At 37.7% G+C, this 19,169-nt stretch overlaps 1 protein-coding gene across 1 annotated transcript in view; it reads right to left on the bottom strand.

The window, feature by feature from the left end:
- Positions 1-2,419: 2,419 nt before the first annotated feature.
- Positions 2,420-19,169, bottom strand: part of Ccdc39 (coiled-coil domain containing 39) — a 36,751-nt gene continuing 20,001 nt past the window's right edge. Inside the window, exons 10-20 of the mRNA XM_055625892.1 lie at positions 14,956-15,150; positions 13,992-14,156; positions 11,364-11,501; positions 9,721-9,929; positions 6,702-6,825; positions 5,263-5,422; positions 4,761-4,867; positions 3,985-4,125; positions 3,696-3,872; positions 3,542-3,615; positions 2,420-2,564 (exon numbers count right to left, since the gene is read on the bottom strand). Of these exons, the coding sequence (XP_055481867.1) occupies positions 2,420-2,564; positions 3,542-3,615; positions 3,696-3,872; positions 3,985-4,125; positions 4,761-4,867; positions 5,263-5,422; positions 6,702-6,825; positions 9,721-9,929; positions 11,364-11,501; positions 13,992-14,156; positions 14,956-15,150 (1,635 nt within the window). The remainder of the gene's footprint in view (positions 2,565-3,541; positions 3,616-3,695; positions 3,873-3,984; positions 4,126-4,760; positions 4,868-5,262; positions 5,423-6,701; positions 6,826-9,720; positions 9,930-11,363; positions 11,502-13,991; positions 14,157-14,955; positions 15,151-19,169) is intronic.

A 19,169-nucleotide genomic window follows, 5' to 3' on the forward strand; every position in this document is an offset into this window, starting at 1 on the left:
TGATTTACTAAAAACTGAGCAGTAGACTTCTGGAGATTTTAGTAGGTATCATAGCTGCTGCACTTCCAGTGCTCTTAAATTAGGGTTCTAGAAAATGAAAATGGCAGTTAGCTTTAAATCCTCATTGCCACTAGATTTACCCGCAGACATACATGAGGAAGTGGCAGAAATAGAAGAGACGCATTGCATGTTGGTTTCAACCGGGGAAATACTAAAGCTTTAATGCTGAACTGTACTATTTGTACCAAATTATAGTGGTGGAAAACTACTGTAAAATCTGAAACTTGTTTTATAGTATAATAGAGGAAAAAAAAAACCTTAAGACCAATAAGTAATGTCAGCATAAATTGCATAATCACTTCAACATTAGTTTTTGCACCAAGGAACTTTTTATTATTATTATTATTATGGGGGGCCAGAGCAAGGGCGGTGATTATGTGTGCCACATACATGTAGGTTGGAGGTCAACTTGAAAGAGTTTCTTCTTCACCTAATGGGTCCCAGGAAAGAAACTTGGACTTGACAGCAAGTACCTCTATCTACTGAGCCATTTTGCTAGCCCAGTACCAAGAAATTCTTAAAGAATACTGTATGCTTAACTGGGAGGTGGGGGAGAGTTATTGTTAAGAGTGAAAACTACCTCCCTACACACCCCTTGATCCTTGAGAATCTCTAGTGCACCTTATAACCTTGCACGTATCATCTTACATAACCCTTAGGGTAGAGCCTTGTGGGGTAAGCTACCAGAATTTAGAAAGTATGTCTTTTCCTAGGACATACTAATTTAAGCAAACTACGCTAGTGTGAGCATCCAGTTCCTTGGGATATTTAAGGAGTCATCTCAGGAAAAAATATCGGAGATTTAAATTGATCCTAAGTGATGTCCTCAGGTAGTTTCTTTCACATTAATATATCCATAGTTTGTATGTACCCTGGCTAGAGTTATCTTGGTTCCCATGAGAAGAACTGTGGATTCGGACTGTTAACTCCAGATCTGCAAACAGAGGAGTAATCCTTTGTCTTACCATTAGCATTATTACATGTAGTTAGTATAGTGATTAAATGTAAACTTGGATGCTGGTCATTCCAGAAGTGACTCCAATAGGTAGAAGCTAGCTCTGTACGTGCAGTTACAACGTTCAAGGTCAGTGTGGTTTGCTTATATGTTATTTATGTGTTACTTTAAAAAGCCTGTGTTAATCATCTCTGTATTACAAGAAAATACATAGAAAAGCATTCTCCCTAGCAAGAAACAAAACCTTGCCTTCGTCGAACAAAGTTTAATTTTTTAAGTTCCAAGTAACTTACAAACTAATAATACATGACTGAGAATCAAAACATTGATAAACAAAATTATGATAGTATTAATCAGTTTTAGATCTTAAACATGTCATGCATTTAGGCAACGTTTCAACCAAAAAGTGCCCATGGTTTTCTTAGGCTTTTTAGCTACTAGAATTAACTATACCTTCCTATTTCTAAATTAAAGGTGATCATTAGTAGAAACAGACAACCACAACTGCTTTTTCAGAAGTAACTGAGCAGTGGTTCTACGATTGTTTACAACAATCACTGTTGTAGTGAATACTTTTCCAAGATTTAAAGGAGATGCTGATTACATACCGTAATGCTAATGTATTTGAAATCTAGCTTTATAGTAGTATTTCCCACTCTAGTCCAAAAAGTTCAAAGTGCTGGAAATAAAGTATTAGGTGGAAAAAGCAATTTTAAATATAGTATGCAATACATCCCTCAAGTGTAAATGTAATATATTCAGTTCTTTCAAGGTCAGAATAGAAGCATTGTAGCAGCTTACATTGTACTTTATGCAAGCATATATAGAGATAAATGTATATGTAACCACATACACATGTACAGTGTTTTTCTTGCTAAATGTTTTCTTGAGGGAGTGGTGATGATGCTATATTTGGCTACATATTATAACCAAAACAAACTAACAGCCTTTAGCAGCAGGTCCACCCCACCTCCAAAAAAAAAAGAATCTGAGGATGGGATTGTTTGCTTTTTAAATTTTTTTTAAAGTAATTTTGTAATCTAGAGTAAATGAAAATTTCTTAATTGAGATATAGACTAAATCTTATTCATGAGAGAATATTTGTTACTTCATAAAACATCTAACTGCAGACATCAGTGCTTTAACATGTGGCCTGGCTAAGGTTCTGCAGTGTTCCTTCTCTATAAATAAAGCAGTGGGGAAGAGAGAAAACTTCCTTTGTTCTTTTCTCAAACAGTTCTTATAGCCACTGTGCACAACTTTTTTCTAGTCTGTACTTCTGGTACTATTTTAGTAGGTCTGTACTGTTAATAAATGGAACCTGGAAAAGAAGGGGGACTTAAAAATTAATGAGATTTTCATTTGTGTTCAAATTTTGTACAAGAGGCTTAAAAAAAAAAAAGCTTATTTGCTGGGCTTTTTTCCTTTAGGCATGCTGGAGTTACTGCCATTATTAGGTGCCCTTGGACTGTTGCTTTCTGGCTGGGACTCTAACAAGCTTTGCTGTACCGTGTCATCTGTAGCTGAAGAGGTAGAACTTTCAAGCGACCTAGAACAAGAAAGGATTTACTATAAACTTAATGCAAAATGTACTTTAAATAGACGACCCTTTATTGGCAAAAGTATTTAATTCCATAAGTAATTAAAGAACTAGAAAAGCCACTAGTTTTAAAATTTTTTAAGAATTATTTCTTTTGAAAGGATAAGTATTTAAGTAAACAGTTCAGTAATATTTTCTATGAGAAAAATATTTTCAACTGTAATGAGTTTCTTAAAATTGGAAGCAATTGTAAGATGGCAACAAAGGGAGGAGCAGGTGCTTAAAAATGATAAAATGATTGTCTTAACTGAAACTAGAGAGGAAAGTGGGGTGTGTTGGCATGAAAAATGGTGAGATCATTTTAAAAATAGCCATTCAGTTCTGAAATAATGTTTTTATAAAAAGTATGGAAATATTTTAATATATTTATGTAGGGTTTTTTTTTTAAGGTTAAAATGCTGTCTTTGAGGATCTCCTTTTTTTCATAAGACAGTCACACAGACTAATAAAAACTGTTAAATAGCTCTCAACTATAGGAGATTAGCAATAATAAAATCAGCGTTATCATTAATAAGCCTATCCACAAAGAGTTAGTGTCCATGACTTACCCCTACTGAGAGATTTCTGGGTTGCATTAAGCTAAGTAAAACATCATAAATACAAGCTGGTTCCATGGAATTTCACAGAAGCAGCTATAATTACAAAATTAATTGTTCATGTAACTTGCCCTTTTACAGTTTAAAAAGATTAATTTCCTCAGAGTTGGAGTTTGGCCAAAATGTTTGTTGTGTCACCCCAATTTCAGCTAACTTTGTTCCCTAAAATAGATTCTTAGATTCTTAGTTACAGTGTCTGTGTCATAATAGAGTGTTGGCAGCCGCAGGAGTCTTGCTGTGCTGTGTGTCTGTGTAGGGAGGTTGCTGAAGGTGAACACTGTGGGTGCTGGCCAGCAGCAGCTGTGAGAGTGGAGAACCCACTTCTCTTACCTGACTGATGAAAATGAAGACTGTGAAGAAGATGCAGAGCTTGGGACTTTAGGTGTAGGTAGTTCTAACCCATTCTGAAAGAAGATTTTAATCATTAGTCCTACACATTTTGAAGAAGATGATACACAGACTTACTATATTATATTTTTATTACCTGCTCAAAGTATACTCGAAGAACAACATGGATTTCAGCATTTTCCATGACATTAAGTAACATTTGCTCAATGTCCTTGTGAAAGTGTTTAATCTCACGGAGTTTAATATCTTGTTCTTCCGGTGTTTCCTCATTTGTTTCTTTCAAAATGCGGATTTCTCTTTTGAGTCTTACACACTGTTAATGAACAGCAGTCAAGCATTACATAAGCCTGTTTTCCACAAGTTAAGCAAAGGAAGCTTGGGTCCATTTGGGACTTGAGATGTGACTACTAGGGTCATGTCAGTACCTGCTTAATTACTCGCTCTAATTTGGGCTTCTGCTCCTCAGTCTCCTTACGAAGTTGAAGTGAATAGGCTTGTTTCTCTGCTAATTTCTCTTCGGCATTATTTGCTAGGTGTTCTATAACTTCCAAAGTGTTTTCCATGCTCTGTAGAAAATAAAAAGTATAAACATACTCATGGTCAGAATAAAAAAATTGACTTACTGCTTGCCATTTGCCAGCTGTTCCCTCAATTTGAATTATTGTTTTCCTATATATGTACTATATTTACTGTATTAGTAGATATGAAGTATATTGATCCTGTGAATTGGTTTTGAATATAATTCCTTTTATAGCAGTTGGAAAAAAATAGAAACAATTACTTGGATACCCAGTTTTCAGATATTCACAATTTGTTTCATCCATCACTTCCTTTAGCTAGGACCCACTTAGCAAAGCACATTGTCCTGTCTTCAGTGGCTTGCTTTAGTGGTTACTTTCACTAGATTTTCTGTTTTAAACTTTGTGTTTAAAATCATGATGAGAATTTTAAGGAATTCAGTGAGGTCACTAAGTAATAAGTCGTAATTGTCTAGCTGTGGGTGACAACTAATAAAGTTGTTGCCTCCCTGCAATAGGATTTTAACTGATTTGCTTTATATTTCCTTCCCTTGTTTTTCTTCTTTAAACGAGGTTTATGTTTCTAATGGCCTACTTCCCTAAAGATACACTTTATGCAAGATTAAGTAGTAATGATAGTAGTTGACCTTTATTTAGGGATTATTACAAGAGTTTAGATTCACCTGGATGTCTTCTTGAAGTTCTCTGATTTGCCTTTGTTTGTATCTGTATTTCTCATCCGCAGTCCTTTTTTGTTCTTCTAGTTGAATTTTTAATCCATATTCATCACCTATAAAAGAATTTTAATTTCTAATATAATATATAGAAAGCTACCTTAAAGTAGTAAAGAAATAAACCTAACTTTTTTGTTATAAAAGGGTACATGTCCTAGATTCATGTGAAAAACACAGTATAGACATGTATAAGCCATTTCTTATTTAGTCAGCCTATAGTAGTAATATATATTTTCCAGATTCAACACAAATTCCCTAAAGAAAATGCCATATACAAAATAATAATAATAATGTAAATAACATCTCATACTGACTAAAACAAATAGGAACATAAATGATTTTTTTAGGTCCAGTCTTGACACACTTTTATTCTCCATGAATCATAACGTTCCTCCTCTACATTTATTTAACTGTAGTCTTTATCACATTGTTTGTAATGGCTGCTACATACTTGATGGTGTCACTTTTTTGAAAGATTGCTTATAATTGTTGTTGCAGCTGTTCAGTACTTGCAAGGTGTTTTGCAGTGCATAGATTTCTTTTTCAGCTTTGTTGATCTTAGCATCCAAGCTGTCACCTTGCCTTTGAAGTTCTTCTTTTTCCTGAGCAGCCTATAAAATGCAGAATGGAGCTAAAGTTATTTGTCACAGTAGATATTGCTTTGAAGCAGAAAATACTTAATTCACAGCAATCTCTGCTCACCTTAGGGCCTGAACATGCTTGCCAGGTATCTACTTCTTGCACTCAGATTCATAAACAAGACCAAATCTTTAGGCTTTAAAATACAGCATATATAGGATACAAAACTATGTTGGAAATATAGCCAGCCTAAAATACCAGGAGGAAGGGATGAAGGGAGCTAAGCAGCTACCAGATTTCTGGGATGAGTCAAAAGGGTAACTTTGGACTCTGGTGACTCAAAAGGTCTTGAAACTAAGAATGTTTTCATCTGAGAGGTTTGGGAACCCGATTCTTACTTGATTGAGATACAGGTAAAAAGGGACCAGAGTTATGTTCAGGAAAACAGTGTGGCTATATTTTCTAATACATTTATCACAAATTAAAAGATAAATTGGGGCTCTTCCAGAGGGGACCCAAGTCTGCTTCCCCATACCCACATCATGCAGATCATAACCACCTGTAACTCCAGTTTATTCTTAAATTAGTTTAATTTGTTCATCTTTACAAATTCCTGACTTTTTGTAGTTGTGTCTTTACATTCTAAAATAATTGTTCCTGCTCTTGGTACAATATCAGATTTTATAAATAACATCAGATGTTATATTTAGATAATGTAGACTTTTTGGGGCGTTGGGAAAGTTGGTATTTTGAAACAGTTACAACTTTTTAATATCTCACTTCATTGGACAGTATAACTCAAATTTGGTCAGAACAAGACTGTTGGCTTAAAAAAAAGCCAATTGGGAATGACGTGTGAGGATGCTAGTTCTTTGGTATCTTTTTTCAGTTTTGCTTTTAAGTAGAATTAGACATTAAAGTTAAAACATGGAAAACAACCTGGTATGTTCCACACATAGGCCAAAGGCTACTGCAGGACCAACACCAGGAGCTACTGTGGCCACGAATATGCTGACATCCTAACACCTAGGAACATGGTGTGACCTCATTCAGAAGTCAGGTCTTTGCAGATGTCAAGATGAGGTTACTATGTCAGGCCTCAATACAACAGGACTAACATCCCTACAAAAACAGACACTACTTTTCTCCGTGCTCAGCCACGGATAATTTCTGTTAAAAGCTAAACTAAGTTTAGTTACAGAGAAACACTTTGCATGTTTGAGATGTGAAGTATGAATATATGTATTTAATAATATGTAGTGAATGAATATATTTAATGCAATCATAAGATGTACATCAAGTAAATGGTACCTTTATTACGTAATAGGCCTGTGTTTTCTCCTCTTCTCCTTCAGGAGGCAGCATAACAACAGTGAGAATTTCATATCTGTTCTTCAGCTTTTCAATTTTACTTAACCGTTCTTGCAATTCAGTACTAATATGAAAAGAAAGAAATTAGAAATTAGTGTTTTTATTAAAGACCTTTGGACTTGTATTATTATTGTCCTCAAGCAGCTTAAAGTGTTCTCCTGTTTTAATAATTCTGTGTGAAGGTCTCAGAGTTTACCCTACTTGAACAAGCTGGCTTGTCAGGTCCTTGGATGCTAGTAGAAGACATGAGAGGCTATTGTAACAGAAATGACACAGGAAGGAGCTTCCAGTCTGCATGGTTTTCTCCCACATCTCATGAGGACAAGAAGGGACCCGGATACTACACAAATAGTAGATTTATGTTACAGTTAGGAACCCCAGATATCTTCAAGCAGGAGATAAGCAAACAGCTAACTTGCTCTAAAGGGAAAAATGACCTTTCACTTGCTATTCAAACAGTAGAACAAGAAGGTAGTATCTCTATCTCTCTACAAAGCATTAAAAGAATTCATTTCCCAACATTTGTTGTCAGATTCTTAAATGGTAGTTACCGTCTCCTTTTGTTTCAGTAAACTTTTATGAGCTATTTTCAGGACTTTTAGTAATACTAGTAATGGTGATATCTGCATGGCAGGATGGAGATTGACCCACCTGCTGTAACCTAGTGAAAGTAAACCACTTGATCAGCTTAAAAAGAAGTCTAAACCTACCATCTTCTAGAAGAAGCTGGTGGTAAGACATTTAGAATCAAAACTTGGCTTTTTAGAATTTTTAATTATTCTATCAGAACATGTTCAGTCTTGTGTGATCATAACTAACTTTCTCATCAGCTAAGGATGGCAGTCTAAGCAGAAGTTCCTTCTTGCACCTCTCTAAACAAAAGCCAGGTATGGTAGCAAACACCATTAATCCTCCTCCTTGGGAAGCTGATGCAAGACTCTGAGGCCAAAGTCAGCCTGAGCTAGGTATTAATACTCAGTCTCAAAAATTATATATATATAGTTTTATATATAGTTTTTTATATATATTTATATATATATATAAAACTATATTATATATATAATTTTTTTTAAGAAAGGGAAGCAAGAAAGGAAACATGCTTTGGGAACAAGAAAAATATCTTCATGAGTTCATGAAAAAGATGCAAAGCAAGATTAAACAAAAATAGATACATGTAACATTACTGTAACATTATTACAAAGAAGAAAATATATTTTATAAAAGCTGAATCAAGCTGGGTAGTAGTGGTGGTGAATACCTTTAATCCCAGCACTCAGGTGGCAGAGGCAGGCAGATCTCTTGAGTTCAAGGCCAGCCTGCTCTACAGAGGAAGTTACAGGACAGCCAGAGCTACACAAAAACCCTGTCCTCTGTCTTGAAAAAACAAACCCTGGATCAAATAGAAACCTAAAGTACAATTTTGAAACAATAAATTGAATCATCAGTTGAATACTCCACATCAGAAAATTCAACACTGCCCCCAATGACTTCATCAAGGAGGTCTTTGAATAGACTGAAGAAAAAAAAAAAGTTATTTTGCAAACTTAACCAGAATAGAGAAACCTAAGAAACATTATTTTATGAAGTTATACACACTGTAAAACCTGGTGATAAGAGCAAAGGGAGCCAAGGATCGTTTGTTAAAAATGCATAAAATACTATCAAAATCCAGAGTACACAAAAATAAGTTGACTAACTCCGGAAATAAATGAGGTCGGTAAACACAGAAGTATATAATAAAAGTTAATGTACGTGCCCAGTTAATAAAATTGAACCAAAATGTCAGCAAAGTAAAAATAGATGGGCTCTTTTAATATGGTGAAGGTCTCTCCAAACAGGGCTGAGGCATGGAGTTCAGCTTGCCTAGCACATATGAAGCCCTTGTTTAAAGTCCCAACACCACAAAAAGTAAACAATTTAATTGGACTACAAAAGCTCTTATAGTTAATTTTACAGTAAGAAAACCTTCCCCTTTGAGATCAGGCAGATACAAAGGTATCTGCAATTACTATTTTTTCAGTATTGAACTAAAGGTCTTAGCAAGTACAGTAAAGAAAAAAGCTGTATAGCTTGGAAAGAAGCAAAACTATCCAAAAATGTGAGGAGTGTCCAAAAAATTAGTGTCTGTATGCATACTGTTAAAACTACAACCTTAGTGAGAATGTGCAATACTTAATACATAGAAATTATCTGTGATATTCCTATAATACCCATAACCAATCAAAGATGGCATGCTTTAAAAGGAGTTAGTATTAACAAAAATAACATATGGCCAGAGATAATCTCATAAATGATATTAAAGCATCTGCAAGATAGTTGCTTCAGTAAGCATACCGTTAGGACTAGATAAGGGAACTCTTTAGTAGACTTGGTGGTGTGAGTTAGCTGTTTTGTTTTTAGAAATCACATGAAAAATAATAATTTTAAAGGCCCGGATTTGGCAAAGTGCTTGTCTTCCAAGCATAAGGACCCAAGTTGACCCCAGAATCTATACAGAAATGTCAGGTATAGTTCTAGGAACCTGTAGTCCCAGCACTGTGAAGATGCTAACAGGAAGATCTCTGGTGATCACTGGCCAGCCAGACCAGCCTAACTGGCCCAGTGACAGACTTGTCTCATGTGAGGACATTCCTGGAGGTGACCCCTGAGAGTATCCTCTGGCCTCCACTTGCAGGCATGCTCACAGGCATTGCATATACATATACAGGAATACGTATGCATTTAAAAATAAATTCAAATAGACTACTGATCTTTATAGGGATGTGCCTCAAGGATACAGGATGAAACAAAAGGAAGCATCTAGACTTGCAGCTCTATCTTACACTCAAGTCAGAAGACTTTTAGATGAGTCAGGCAAAGGTAGATATGAGGGTGGTGTCGGGGAACAGGTAATTATCTTGACATTGTTTTGCAAAGTTCTTTAGCAGAGGAAAAACAACAACAACAAAAAAAAAATTACTTCACAGTTTGCCGCTGCTGGTCAGCATATCTTATCTGTGCGCTAAGCATGGATTTGTGCACCTTAATTTCTTCAGCTCTTTCTTCCATGGCTGTGCACAGCTCCTGTTTCCTTTTTTCTAGGGAATGGACTTCCTCTGCCCTGCTGTGAAGCATTTCTCGAGTGCGTTTAACCTCCAGTTTTAAAAGATTGTCGTCAATCATCAAATCCTGCCAACATAACAAAAGTTTCATGTATTGAAATAGGTATTTCCATGCCAAAACCAAGGTATTTTTCTTTTTTACTGTGACAGAAGTCACACTTTAAAAAAACATACATTTTAGACCAATTAGACCACTGACTGATATCAGCCAGGAAAAAAGACAAGAGTGTGGAGCTATGACTGTTCCAAACCATTTTTAATAATTCAAATTTAAGTTCAAACCTTACTAGAATATAGTAATTCCCACAATCAAAATGTCCTACAAACATTTTTATACTCCAAAGTATCTTTCACAAAATACTGTAGAAATATGTCTATAGTTTTAAACCGTTTTGTCATGTGTAAAGTATTGCATAGAAGCCATCAAATCAATTGACTTTCCAATGAAACAACATAGAACAAACAGCCTGGAGTGTAAAGCAGGCTGTTTCCCTGCACAGCTTTCAGGTGAAGAGATGACATCCCTACATCTCACATGCACAGAAAGATGCTCCTGATGAATGAGAAAACAATGCAACAGACAAAAATCAATGGAACCAGCAGAAAAAGCAACCCCTTGTACGATTTTAGCACAAGCTCATAAGTATAAACAGTATAGAGTAAAAGCCCTGAGACTTAATGTTAAATGGTTTATGTAAAAAGCACTCTAGGAAATTTTAAAGGCAAATGGGAAAATATTGGCAATATCAAAGAGTTAATAACAAAATAATTTATAAATCAATTAAAAAGTGAAAATATGAGCCCTTAAATGGAAAAAATGGACCAAGAATATAAACTGGCTATTCAAAAACAAAAACAAAAAATGGAACACAATACAATGTTTTAGATATAAATATTTTAAACTTTAAAGAAATGCTTCTGAGTAAAAAGTACAAACTAAAATAATGAGATTACATATTTTTCCATCATGTTAGAAACATGATCCAGCCACAGTGGTGGTAAAATAAGTAGAGTGTTAAGCATGGCTGGTGGAAGACGATTAATGAAACTGTCTATTTGGCTTAAATAATAGTTTTGTGTCCTTAAAATACCCATTTCAACTTAATTACATTGATAGGAATTACTCTGAGCAACTAACTAGCAACTGTACAATATACTGTGGACCATAGCACTTATCAGAACATCAGAAACAAACAGCCCCAGACCACAAGATACTTAAATAGATTATGCTAAGCTCATAAACTGTCCCCATAGGAAGTACTGGAGAATTACTTTTTAAAGAAGAGTTGATGTTATAGGAAGCACATATCAAAACATTTGAAAATACAACATATAATAAAGAATTTTTTTAATAGGAAATAATATACGCATTAAACTCTTAATCTTGGATACAGTGGTTATCGTGGCTGATTTCCTCCTTAATTACTTCCTTGTTTTACATTCTCCTATGATTTCCATGGAAGCATGTGGCTTATCAACTATGTACGCAGATTCAGCACACCTGTTTCATAGCTCTGGTTTTGTTCAATTCCTTCTCTGATCTGTCAACAAAAAGGCGCAGTTCACTTATTTTACTCATGAGAGACTGTTTCTCATCATTGTTTTTACTGGCTGACTTCTTAATGAAGTAGAGGTCATTCTGTAAAAAAGAAGGGAAGGTATATATGTTTTAAACAGTTAAATGAATTGCAACAGATATGCCTTGCACTAAGAATTTCGACCTCAGATCATTTTAAATATTCACATGGGTTCACACAGAAGCATTGTAATTTTTATCATTAATGGTTTGGGGTTAGCCTCAAAGCAATAATTCTAAGAAGTATTATGTGTGACTCCAATTTGGCCTGGTGTTCAAGGTGCTCATTGCTCAGGAGGGAAAAGGACCCTGCTAATAACTCATCACAGGGCACCAGGTGCTGGGTGGTAAAAATACTGAGGGTCTGAAGAGCACAGGACTATTGGCCAACAGAATGGCTCTGGGCCCAGGTCGCCTAATCCACATTAGTCATCTGACTCTGGTGGGAAGCTAACTTGTCAGTTTCCTCATCTTTGAAGTGGGAATGAGATTGTTGTGAAATTAGGGACGTTGCTATGACAGTGTTCACAGGCAGTATATGCCTGTGAACATAGCTGCTTTATGTGATCACATCTGCCAGGGGGAAAATACTTGATAAGATTGAACTTCATCAGAAACATAGATCCAGTCTTAGAGCCAGATGCCACTTCTCTAGTTTTAGGAATCTATCTTCCTGTTCAGGAATTTACCTATGTAATGTTAGTACCTACTTGGTTCCTGAATCAGATTTTCTAATTCTAAGATATTATTCATATTCCTTTCTACTTCCCCATCCTCTCTTCTCTGCCTTTATCATTGTTTATATTTCTCTTAAGTATCAAGACCTAAGATTGCAACCAAATCATAAGAGGAGGAAAAGCTTTGTTGACTTCATAAAGTTACCTCTAGGACAAAACAATGAAGTTAATGTCATCTGTGGGACAGCTAGATGGCTCCGAGGGAAAAGGTGCATGCTAGCTAAAGATTCAAGCCATGAACTAAGTTCAAGTCCTAGATTCTATGTAAAGGCGGACAGAGAAAATTGATGCTACAAGACTGTTTCTCTGACCTCCACATAAACAGAGGGGCACACACATCACAGATAACAAAACTATCAACAACATTTCAGCCTGAGGTTGGTTTCCCTGCTGGAAGGTAAGAGCTGGAGTAGAGGAGACCCCACTCACCCACAGAAGCCCTCGGCTTGACCACTGGTGAAAAAAGCATACCTCCGTGGTTTAACCACCTTTAACCTGGAATTCACTTACATTTCTGTGAGTATGTGTGTAAAACAGAGCTGGAATGGGCATGTGCACCAGCCAGCTTCATAGTGGTGAGAACAGCTGGAGGTGGTTAAGGACATGAAGACCACTGGGGGCTCCCCACAACGTGCAGCTAAAAAGCCTTCTCCTCATGAAGCTTCACAATCATGTATTCGTATTCTACTCCAAATGATCAACAGCACTGCGTGTGAATAAGACCCAGAGTGCATTGCTTCTGCTTTTTCCCTTCTTGTTATCGAATGAGAAAACTAGCACGCGGGAACGTTAAAATAGCAATAGCCATGTTACCTGGACATTCAGGCGTGCACTTGATCCCAAAGCCAGTGCCGTTTTCCAGAAAATCAAGGTACCACTGAAAACTATGTCATCAAGCTACAAACCATGAAGTCCAATCAAAAGCTGTCGTTAAAATTTCATGTCCTTCTCGCAAGTAATTTGCGGCAATTCTACTTAGGACCACTAGAGGCCACTCATCACCAGCCTTTCTAACCTGCCCAGTGCTGACCCGGTGAGGGTCCATCCCCCTCATCCTTGGCTCTTTCTCATAATTTAAACTTTAATTGATGTTTATCTTACACAAACATAATCAAACCCTGAAAAGTGCAAAATTTCTTCCGTCTTACTGTAGTTGTTTAGCTGTATAGTTGAGTGGGAACAAATTAGACATTTTTTAAAAAGCTTCTTGATAGCCCTTCAAAGATAAAATTCAGTTACTGTGGCAAAAAGTGTGCTTTCCCAATATAGTTTTTGTTGTTTTTATTGTTTGGTTTTTTTGTTTGTTTTTCGAGACAGGGTTTCTCTGTGTATCCTTGGCTGTCCTAGACTCGCTTTGTAGACCAGGCTGGCCTTGAATTCACAGAGATCCGCCTGCCTCCTCTGCCTCCCTGAGTGCTGGGATTGTAGGTGTGCACCACTCTGCCCGGCATTTTTTTTCCCCAATATTCTTAAACAGTGTTCTAAGAATTCTTTGAAGTCAAATGGATGAGAGTTCAAACCCTATCTCTCCATACACTCACTGTACAACCCTGAACGAACGTCTTAGCCTTAGCCTACTGTAAGGGCAATCATCTTCTTTAGAAGAGATTTATGAGAGCTAAGCTAAACCACATGGTAAGAACATGACCCAACAGTTGTACAGAGTAAATGCTCGAGTGAGCAACATGACATTCTGAAAGCACGGACACACAAGCATTTCTTATGTGTGTGGGTAGCTGGGAAATCACTCTGTCCACAGCGGGAACATGATGAACACTCAGTAGCATGTGAAAACCACATGAGAAAGATGAGTTACATGGAGCTTCTTGATCTGCACTTCCAAAAGGGAAAGCGTGGACTTTTTCTCATCCAGTGACTTCTTAAGTTCAAGGATTTTTGTTTCAAGGGTTTGCTTCTCCTCTGAATTAATTTCGCCTTTTAATCGTGACATTCTGCGTTCTACTTGCTGAATGTAAAAATCCTGTTAATAGTTACAAAAAAAAAAAAAGTTAGTGCATCTATGCAAACATCAAGAGCCTCTCTGTAAATGTAGAAGCCCGTAGATAGCATGTGCTCCTAACTTTGGTCTGGGCCCTATTAGTCACTAAATCAACTTGGTCCTTCAGCAAATTAGGACAAAATCCTTCCTAGACTGAGAGGAGCAGCAGGAATGCTCCACAGTCAGGGTGCAGGACAACACAAACTTCATCAGAAAACCACCAAGCACCATTAGGGAGTTTAGAACATCACAGGATCTGGATGCATGAGGACTCCTAGGGGATATTTTTCAAAAAATACAACAACAACAAAAAAAAATACCCTGTCACAGTAACCATGGTAAGCTCAACGTATAATGAATTGTTTTGATTCTATTCTAGCATCCTTAATATTTTGATATTGCAAAACTAAGAATTTTTTTTTATTAAGATGTACGGGGAAACAAACACAAACATGAAGGGGAAGGTAGGCAAAACTGAGGACAAGAGACTTCCGCTGCCTGTGGAGGTAAGGCTGGCGGGAGATGCTCAGATCTGCGACTTCTTTTGTTTGGCTCTGGGTTCCTTTAAAGTAGTCTTTCCTCCATCGTGAGAATGTCTGTCCCCTTTGCCATTTTATTTTAGATTTGGGGTGGGGTGTAACTTTTAGGGTTCTCTGGAGCCTCCACCATCCTCCCATGATGGCCAGCTATCATCTAGAGAGCTGGCATATCCGGCTCGGTAAGTCCACCGCCACAATCGTTAAAGTCCTTGCAGAAGGTATTCCCAGAGAGGAGCATCTACCTGACTGTACATAATTTCCTGCTGCTTCAGGGTTTCAAAATCCAGCTTGTGTAAGCGTTGGTTAAGATGTTTCAGGGAGGAACGGGTTCCCTCGATCTCTGCTACCAAAGCCTTCTCTTTCATTGTCTCATTCTGTAACTCCTGAGATTTCTTAAATAGCACATCTTTCACTATGTTCAGCTGAATTTCCACTTCCTGATGAGAAATTGTAAGAATAACAGCAGTTATTTAAATTATAAAAACTTAAAATCTGTTCTTACATGAACATTAAAATTTAGGAGCTCACATGCAAATAAGACCTTCCTGCCAACATTTAGCCCTTGAAAGTAGAAAGTCTTCCCAGAGCTTCAGTCATTCCCCAAAGTTTCTTCTCTCTGGTGCTGGGAGACAAGGTTGGTAGTTTTCTATTCCTATGTCATGTAACCTTTTATCCCAACTCCATCCAATATTGCCTTGACCTCAGAACTAGAAACCCTGTGAATTCAGAGGTCACTAAATAGTCTTGAGGATGTAAAGGAAGAAATCATGCCATCCAATTTGAAGCTTCATAGGGCCACATTTAGCCATCATAGAGTGGATAGGGACTATGGGCAAATACTCCTTCTATGGTCTAAGTACTCCCACAGTGGGCAATTTCAATCTACTGGTATAGTGACAATATCATAGAGACAGCATACAGAGGCAAACCAACATACAGATGATATATGTAAGAGATGTCATTTTAACCTCAAGTTCACAGCTAATCACAGAGTATAATTTACAAATGATGAATGCTATTTGTTACTTATGATTTGAATATAATGTGCTTAATTATAAGTCTACATGCAAATTGGGTTTTAATAGTTGCTGTATTTGGCAGTAAAAAAAAAATATTTTTTTTAATCCTGAAAATGTTAACTTCTGGCTCTTGAAATCCGCAAGGAACCAGTGCCCAGCAAACCTTGTGCCTAGCCCTTCACTATGGCTTTGCATTCCTTGTTCTCCCTTCTGTGCTGGTCCCTAGGAAAGAGAAGGAAATCTCTCATCTTTATGTTTCTCAAGGGCAAACTGTGACCTAGATGCTTCATGAGCAACACGTCCTAAGTTCCCTTTGACCTACCAACCCCGGACTAACTTCAAGTTACCAGTTTTTTTTTAATTTTTTATTTAACTTTTATTAATTACACTTTATTCATTTTGTATCCCCCCATAAGCTCCTCCCTCCTCCCCTACTGATACCACTCTCCCTCCCCTTTCTGCATGCATGCCCCTCCCCAAGTCTACTGATAGGGGAGGTTCTCCTCTCCTTTCTGATCTTAGTCTATCAGTTCTCATCAAAAATGGCTGCATTGTCCTCTACTGTGGCCTGGTAAGGCTGCTCCCCCCTCAAGGGAGGTGATCAAAGAGCAGGCCAATCAGATTATGTCAGAGGCAGTCCCTCTTCCCATTACTATGTAACCCACTTGGACACTGAACTGCCATGTGCTACATCTGTGCAGGGGTTCTAGGTTATCTCCATGAATAGTCCTTGTTTGGAGTATGAGTCTCTGGGAAGTTCCCTGTGTTCAAATTTTCTTGTTCTGTTGCTCTCCTTGTGGAGTTCCTGTCCTCTCCAGCAAGAGAGAGGACCCTAACTAAAATGCTCAATCCTCATCCTGAAAGGCAAAGAGGATGGACATCAGAAGAAGAAGAAAATAGGAAACAAGCTAGGAACCTGCTACAGAGAGCCTCTGAAAGCCAGAAGAAGAAAACAGGAAACAAACTAGGAACCTGCCACAGAGAGCCTCTGAAAGTCTCTGCCCTGCAGACTATCAAAGCAGATGCTGAGCCTGATGGCCAACTGTCGGGCAGAGTGAACGGAATTTTATGTAAGAAGTGGGAAATAGTAAGAGTTACCACTTTTAAATACTGAAATAATTTTCACTCATAACCACATTCCCCCTCTGTAGCCAATGAACTTCAGTGTGCAACAAAACAAGCCCATGGCTAACATGCACAAATCCTCACAAATCAAAAAGTAACCAGTAACTGAATGTGGTGTTTCTCATGGAATTGTCGCTTCTCACTGAACTCAAGACCTTCTCAAAGACTGCTCAGCAGACTTTGAAAGCCTGGACCGAGTGGTGACAAAGTCCACTGAATTTTTCCCAAAACAAAAACTGAGACAAGGCCATCCTCTAACACAGCATTGGCTCCTTCCCACCAATACTCTTATTTTCAAGTTTGCCTCTTTTTCTCTGTCAATTATGAGGAAAAGAAAAAAGTCTTTTGTAGCCATTCACCATGTATGTCATGTCCAGTCCTCTTTGTAGCTTTATGGAGGCCTGGGCATCTACCTAGTATCATTTTCCTTCAACTTAAGAACTTCATTTTGCATTGCTCAGCTAGCAATATATCCCGATACCTACCATGTGTTTTCAAGTGATAGTTATTTATTTCTGTTTTCATTGACAGTTTCATACATTTATAGAATGAACTGTAGTCATTTCACCCTGATTTCTTTTCCCTTATTCTCCTCCCTCTCCCACTGGCATCTTTCTTCCCAGCAAGTCTACCTCCTTCTTCACGACTTCTTGTTTGCTTGTTTGCTTACTTGCTTGCTTGCTCGCTTGCTTGTTGAGACAAGATCTCACTATGTAGTTCTGGCAGTCCCATAACAATGTAGACCAGGCTGGCCTCGAACTCACCTGCCTCTGCCTCTCCTGTGCTGGGATTAAAGGTTTGTGCCACTACACCCAGCCTTCTATGACTTCTTTTGGTATGTGGTCCACTGAATTTAATTAGAGTCACTTGCCTGAGCATGAGTGGAAAGTTATTCATTGGCACATGAGCAACTTATCTGTGGCTACACCACTGAAGAGGGTGGCATCTCCTGCATTAAGCACTAATTGCCAGCAATCTTTCCGGGAGGGGTAGGCCTCACAGGTTGTCCCGTTAGCCATAATGAAATGCTGGTGGACACACTTTTGTGAAAGTCTTGTACAGATAACTGTAACTGCAGTGAGCTCAATTCACCTGATTTCTTTTTAAATGTCACAACTTATATTATGCTGTGTGATCCAAATATCTATTTTATGTACTTTCAGTTTTTCAAAGATTTTTTTTCAGAAGTTCTCATAAATATCCATGTTTGTACAAAAGAAAACCATGTTCTTAGGAAAGGTAAAACAAAAGGGCATGATTTGAACTCTAACGCCACTCAGGTTAAATGGCTTTGTTACTTGAGGATTCAGACACACTGAAGAACTAGGCATCATCGAGTATCAGCAGTCACATGGGAGCCTCATCAAATGCTCAAGGTTTGCCTCATCTTCATTATCCCTCCTCCATCTCCAAAATTACACAAAAATCAGGAACCAGGACTGCCATTTTCAAGATTCCAAAGGGAAAAAAATGGCAACGCAACCTCTTCCAGGCTCTACCGGCACACTGGACACTGGTGGAAGAGGAGGCCAGTATAATTAGTGAGACGGCACATTACACAGGCCACTTGCCACAGATGCTCCCAGCTTGTAAGAGGGTTAAAGCTAGGGTTTGGTCAGGGTCAGGGTTAAGGTTGGTGATGAAATACTGACAGTGGGCCAAAGTATGAGGATGGGAGGATTTGATCACAAATCTAACAAAATGATCACAGGGCAGAATAAGGTATAAAACAGGATACTTGCTAAAAATGTGTGCCTCGTATATCCAAAAGTTGCTCAAGTACATAACAAGGACATTTGCTCAACCATGTTTGTAGCAGCTTTATTTGTAATAGCCAGAACCTGGAAACAACCCAGATGTCCATCAACGGAGGAATGGATACAGAAATTGTGATACTTTTACACAATGGAATACTACTCAGCAATGAAAAATAAGGAAATCATGAATTTTGCAGGCAAATGGTGGGATCTAGAAAAGATCATTCTAGTGAGGTATCCCAGAAGGAGAAAGACACACATGGTATATACTCACTTATTTAAGCCCATAAGATATGATAAACATACTGAAATCTATACACCTAAAGAAGATAAACAAGAAAGAAGACCCAGTGTAAGATGATCAATCCTCACTTAGAAAGACAAATGGGATGGACATTGGATGTAGGAGAAAACAAGTAACAGAACAGGAGCCTACCACAGAGGGCCTCTGAAAGACTCTACCTAGAAGTGTATCAAAGCAGATACTGAAACTCATAACCAAACCTTTGGCAGAGCTCAGGGAATCATATGAAAGAAGGGGAGTTAGTATGACGT

The sequence above is a fragment of the Psammomys obesus genome, unplaced genomic scaffold (assembly GCF_907164565.1).
Source record: "Psammomys obesus unplaced genomic scaffold, mPsaObe1.curated_primary_1811, whole genome shotgun sequence".
In the NCBI taxonomy this organism is placed as follows: domain Eukaryota; kingdom Metazoa; phylum Chordata; class Mammalia; order Rodentia; family Muridae; genus Psammomys; species Psammomys obesus.